This window comes from Psammomys obesus, unplaced genomic scaffold, assembly GCF_907164565.1.
Source record: "Psammomys obesus unplaced genomic scaffold, mPsaObe1.curated_primary_1811, whole genome shotgun sequence".
NCBI classification, from domain to species: domain Eukaryota; kingdom Metazoa; phylum Chordata; class Mammalia; order Rodentia; family Muridae; genus Psammomys; species Psammomys obesus.
Window position 1 is genome coordinate 7010945 of NW_026590062.1, and position 6000 is coordinate 7016944.

Sequence of the window (6000 nt, forward strand, 5' to 3'; positions counted from 1 at the left end):
TGCAGGCAGACATGGTGCTAGGCAAGGAGCTGAGAGTTCTACATCTACAGAAGGAGACTGTGTGCCATACTGGGTATAACTTGAGCATATGAGACCTCAAAAAACTGCTCACCACATCGACACACTTCCTCCAACAAGGCCGTGCCTCCTAATAGTGCCACTCCCTAGGGACCATTAAAAGGCATGGGCTATGGGAGCCATCCCTATTCAAACCACCACAGGTGGCTATCATTGTGGTGAATTGTGGGCGATAAATTCTCAGAGTCCAAAGCTGTGGCATAATAAATATAATAATCAATACTGAAGAGAAGGTTTTAGAACCAGGACCAATAACTTGAAGATCCAGGGGCTGGAGAGACAGCTCAGAGGTTCAGAACACTAGCTGTTCTTCCAGAGGTCCTGAGTTCAATTTCCAGCAACCACATGGTGGCTCATAACTATCTATAGTGAAATCTGGTGCCCTCTTCTGGTGCACAGGCATACATGCAGGCAGAATACTACATACATACATGCATACATACATCTTTTTTTTTTTTTTAATTGAAGATCCAGAGCGGAGGCTGGCCTTGGGAGGGGGCATCAAGGCAGAACTCACAGCCATCTATTCCTTTGTCGCAGGAGCTACAAGGTCCGATTCAACAGTGTCTCCTCCTATTCTGACTCCCGCAAGTCATCAGGCGACGGACCCGACCTCAGAGACAACTTTGAAAGTACTGGACCCCTGGCCAATGTGAGGTGAGCAAGGGTGCAGGGGGCTGAGGATGGTGAAGGCTCTTAGAGAGGAGCCCAGCTGCAAGATGGCTCTTTGTTCCAGAGGAGAATTCTTCCCCCCCACACACACACACAGTGTCCCTTCATTCCTCTGGGGCCCCTCTCTCTCTAACACACACCACCTAGTCTCCCCACATTTGTACCTAACAATCACCGTCGTCTCTTCCTCTAACTCCCTCCCACAGCCCATCACCACGGTACACCCACTGTCTGTGCCGTGTCTCTGGATGTCTGACATCGGCTATTCCAAGCAGACACATTTTACACAGAGTGAATGCCTCTGGAGACACCCTGCCATGAGGACCCAGTGTTTCTCAACCCTGAGTCCACGTTGGAATCACCTGAGGGTGATCCATGCATGGTTGTACACACATATAGTGCCAGCGCTTGAGAAGCTGAGAGGCAGAAGGATGGCAAGTTCAAGGCCAGCCTTGGCTATGTTAAGAGACTCAGTCTCAAACACAACAAAAATCACCTGGAGATGTTTGTGATCTACTGGTGTGGTGCCTCAGCCGGGCCTGAAGAACTGTGTCTACGTTCTTACCCTCTTCTATATTGTGTGTGTATGTGTATGTAATGTGTAAGCACGCGCATGCGCATAGTATGCAGGCACACACGGCACTGCACACACAGAGGTCAGAGGCAGCCCCACGTGTTGGACCACCACCCTTCCCACCTCATTTGAAGCAGGGTCTCTTCTCACATCTGCATACTCCAAGCTGCCTGGCCCCTGGATCTTCCTGTCTCTGCTGCCCATCTGGCTACAGGAACACTGGGATTATGGGTAAACGCTACCAGACTTAGGGGGTTTCTAGGAATCAGAACTCCAGTCTTTACAAACACTTTGCCCGCTGACTGAGCTGCCTCTCCAACCCAACCAACACTGAACCTTTAAAGTGGCTGTTGACTGGCATCAGAATGGAACAGAAAGTAGGAAAATGCCCTATCCCTCCCCACATCCCCTATGCAAAGCCTCCCCCAACATCAGCTTCCCACACCAATGGACATGGCCGCATCTGTATCAGCCAAAGCCTGTGGTTTGCTTCAGGTCTCACTCCTAATGTGGGACAGCTCTTAGGCTTTGATATCGGAACATCGGTGAGCATTACCTTCAGATCCCAGTTAGGCAAAATTCTATCCTCACCCCCCCCAAAAAAAAAAACCCCACAACTCCTTCTTCCCACTGGTGGACTTGTGAATTGTACTCAAGAGCATGGAGAGGGGCTCAGTCTGTACAGTCCTTGCCACAGAAGCATGAGAGCCTGACTTCCGTCCCTAAGGCCTGTGAGAAAACCCAGCATGGTTGCACCCACTGATGTGCACAGCTGTGCCCTCAGCCACCGAGAAGAGACAGGAGGAACCTCATGTCACTCCTGTCCCCTGAGACACAACACCTCAAGTTAACATCTCTCTTCCGTATGCGTGTGCCCACATACCCGTACGCTCACCAAAAATAATTGTCCTTAATTATCATGGCGATATTTAACTTTATCAATTAAAAATGTGCAGCCATTTGGGTTGTGTGTGTGTGTGTGTGTGTGTGTGTGTGTGTGTGTGTGTAAAGAACCAGAGGGCACCTTCAACTCTGAAATCTTAAATATCTCTGCTATCTGGCCCTGCCGATGAGAACTTAGTCAACTGCCGGCTTCAAGGTTTAAAATAGGAACTTGGGGCTCAAAAGTAGCGATTGTCATGGAAACATGAGTCTCCCAGTGACTGTGGTGTGGGCCCCTCAGTCCATCCAAAAGTGTTGCCGTGAGTCAGCCACCTGATCCGTAGCTGGTGAGTGTGAGGGTCACATGCCTGAGTCTGTGGGCAACGCTGTTGTAAAAGGCTGACAGATGTTTATTGCTCACAGTTCTGGGGACTGGAGACTCCAAGGTCAGCGTCCCAGGAAAGCTTACTCCCAATCCATACATAGCTCTTTGTAGGCCTGTCCTCCTCTGGTTCTTTCAACCCTTTACCTGGGCATTAATTTCCTTCATAAGGGCCCCACCCTGATGACCTAATCACCTCCCAGAAGCCCCCTCCCCTTCATTCCATCCTGGTGTGGGTCTGAGGAGGACATAGTGACCTGTGATGACTTTTGCTCCACCAGTGAGACCCCTAGTTTGTGTTGTAATGACGAAGAGACTCCCCCACACACACATCCCTCCTTCCTCTTCTTCCTTTCTCCTTCCTTCTTCCTTCTCCCTGCTTCCTCCTCCTTCTGTCCTTCCTCCTTTCCATCTCTGTCTGTCATCCTCTCATCACCTTCAGCTCCAAGCTGTTCAGGGAGAGTGGATGACAGGGCTCCACTCCCTGGCTTACCTGGAGTGACTGTCTTTAGCAGAGTACCTTCCTTAAAGGCACAAGGAGGGGTTCTTGTCCCATTTATGAATCTGTCACTATAGTCCTGTTGGCTCAGAACTCCAGCCAGGATCACTCTCCAGAAATGGGCTGTATAATATCTAAAAAACTGTAAACCAAATGGATGTGGTACTATACACCTGAAATCCCAGTTCTCGGGAGATGTGAGCAGGAGAATCAGAGTTCAAGGCCAGCCTGGGAAACATGAAACCCTGACTCAAACAAACAAAACCCTGAAAATATGGTCTATCCCCCCGCCAACACTTCAGTCCCCACCTCAGCATGGAAAAAAAAAAAAAAGAAAAACACAACTCATATTACCTTGACCCTTACTTGTAGATGGTATTAACTACTTTGTAGGTTCTTATTTCTTCCATCCTTTCTCCACCCTTTATTCTTCTTTCAACTTTTCAACCTGATGACACTAGATAGGAGGGAAGGATAAAGAAGAAAGGGGGTGACATCATTGTTATGTTACTTTCTGTTGATTAGGGGTGTCAAGCTGCTTCGGGCAAGTTTGAACTTTGCCATCAGGATATCTCCTCCTCCTCCTCCTCCTCCTCCTCCTCCTCCTCCTCCTCCTCCTCTTCTTTTCTTTGTCCTCCTCCTCCTTCCTGTTTTTTTTTCATTTCTCTGAGTAGCCTTGACTGTCCTGGACTAGCTTTGTAGACCAGGCTGGCCTTCAACTCACAGAGATCCTCCTGCCTCTGCCTCTCTGAGTGCTGGGATTACAGGTATGTGCCACCATACCTGCTCTCTCCTTTTTTCTTCTGTGTGCATGACTATTTAACAAACTGCAACCAACAACCAACAGCAACCCACCACAACTCTCAGGACCCTAGGATTCATATTATTCTAAAAAGTCCCCCAAAGTCCAAATGTCACACAGTCACAGACACTGTCTGCAACTGGCAAAACCACTCTTCGGTTACAGTGTGAGACAATCACAGCCAGCTGCTGCAAAGCAGCCCCATGTCCCCACATGGGAGATTAAAACAAAATCATATTATTAAGGTATTTCTGAGTTTTTAAAGAAACTGAAATTCCAAAACTCTCACTACATTTTCCCCTTTCTGTTTTAAGCCATTGATTGTTCTGGGTATAGCAGGAAATTATAAACAGAGACATTTTCAACAACGAACTAAGCACTTTTGGGGTCAGTGGCCCAGGTTTTCGGGAGACCTCTCCTGTTCAGTTCTAATCTTTATCAGTTTTGATGGTATCCACAGCTTTTCGGTTCCTGTGGAAATATAAACAAATCTGCAACTCCAACACCAAACTTTTATGGGATTCCATTTTGATGTTAACACATCTTTATAATATATAGACTGATTTAATTCCACAGCTTTTTCTATAACCTAATGACTCTCACATGCTCTTGTCTGAAACAGTTTATACTTTTTGCTGCAGGGCTCAAGCTAGGCCCCCATTTCATTTCCCAACAGCAAGAAATTACCTTGGATATCTCTTTGTCCTACGCTCATTGGTCCATTGGCAACCCTTGCCACATCACCTGCATAACTCTGGAAGCCTAGGTCTTCTTTCTGGTTTATATTTAGAAAACACATTTCCCTTAGAGATGCCTTGTTCACGATTTTGTTCCAAATGACCAAACTTCCAACAATTAAAGCACAAAGCATTTTGAGATCTGAGACCTTTAGTGGCTTGGTCACCATCTCTTTGCAAATGGCTGCATTTCCTGCAATTGAAGCACTGGACAATTTGATATCAGACACCTATTAGCATGGTACATGTTAAAAACAGTATCGATCATATCCCTTATCCATTTGTCCACAGGCACTTCCCAAGCCTTTAATCATTTAAACTGTCTAATTTTTACATTTGATATGCACATTTTCTTACACCAACGTCTCTATCAAAACCTGTCTTGAGTCAGGGTCTGATGCTGCTTTGTTCACAGCTTCTAGAGCCTTGAATAATCTTTGTAAAGGAAGTGGACCTTTCCCCAGGCTCCTCAACTTTGTCCCAAGCACTTAAAGCCATTAAATGACATTGCTCTATAGTCACTTCATCAAGTTTAATCTGTTCTTGTATATCAGAGTACTGTCCTTCACCCAGCAACTGGTCTTTTACTGTATTCATTCCCCTTGCTCTATTTCGCTGTTCAATATTCACTGTTTCTTCCCTCCACCAGGTTAACCACTGTAATTGCAGACCAGTGTCTAATACAGCTGTTCCCATTCCTTTCCATCTTGGGGGAATAATTCTATTTTGAGTAGCCCAGTTGTTTAGAATTTGTTTCACATAAGGCAAGTGCATCCCATATGAAATAATGGCCTCTTTAAAAATGTCTTGGATCCATCATTTCTATATGACACCATCCCATCTCAATATAGCCTTGCTCCCCACTATTAGCAGGCATATACTGTACTACTACTGGAAGATCTGTGGGGGTGGTAAACTCGTAGCCCCCAGTCGCCCCTCTTCCCACTCTTATTCAAGATAACCTTTTCTCTAGAAATGTGCTGTTTCATCAGACTGTGCTCCCGCCTTTTAAACCTTTCTCTGATCTGACCACCCTCCAGCACAGTTTCTTTCCCTCTTTCCTCCCACTCTCTTGCTCAGCCACTAAGTCTGAGCCTTTTTGTTCTCCCTTTTCTGGCACTCCTCTATTCCCACATGCTTCCACTTCCACCAGCAATTTTTCCAACTATGCAGCCATTCTCCCAACCTTTTTTGAAACAGAATATAGGAAGAAGGAAAATAAAAAAAATAAGAAAATCATAGTCAGCTACTGCAAAGCAGTTTCATATCCCCACACCTGGGATTAAAATGGAAACATAGTCTTATAATATTTGTTTTCAAAGAAACCAAAATTACAAAATTCTCACTGCACCTACCAGCGTTCTCTTGGGGGGG

General features: G+C 46.0%; 1 protein-coding gene across 1 annotated transcript in view; it reads left to right on the forward strand.

Annotated features, from left to right (window-relative positions):
- Nos1 (nitric oxide synthase 1) overlaps nucleotides 1–6000 on the forward strand; it is an 86229-nt gene that overhangs the window by 74867 nt on the left and 5362 nt on the right. Inside the window, exon 18 of the mRNA XM_055605954.1 lies at nucleotides 619–735. Within this exon, the coding sequence (XP_055461929.1) occupies nucleotides 619–735 (117 nt within the window). The remainder of the gene's footprint in view (nucleotides 1–618; nucleotides 736–6000) is intronic.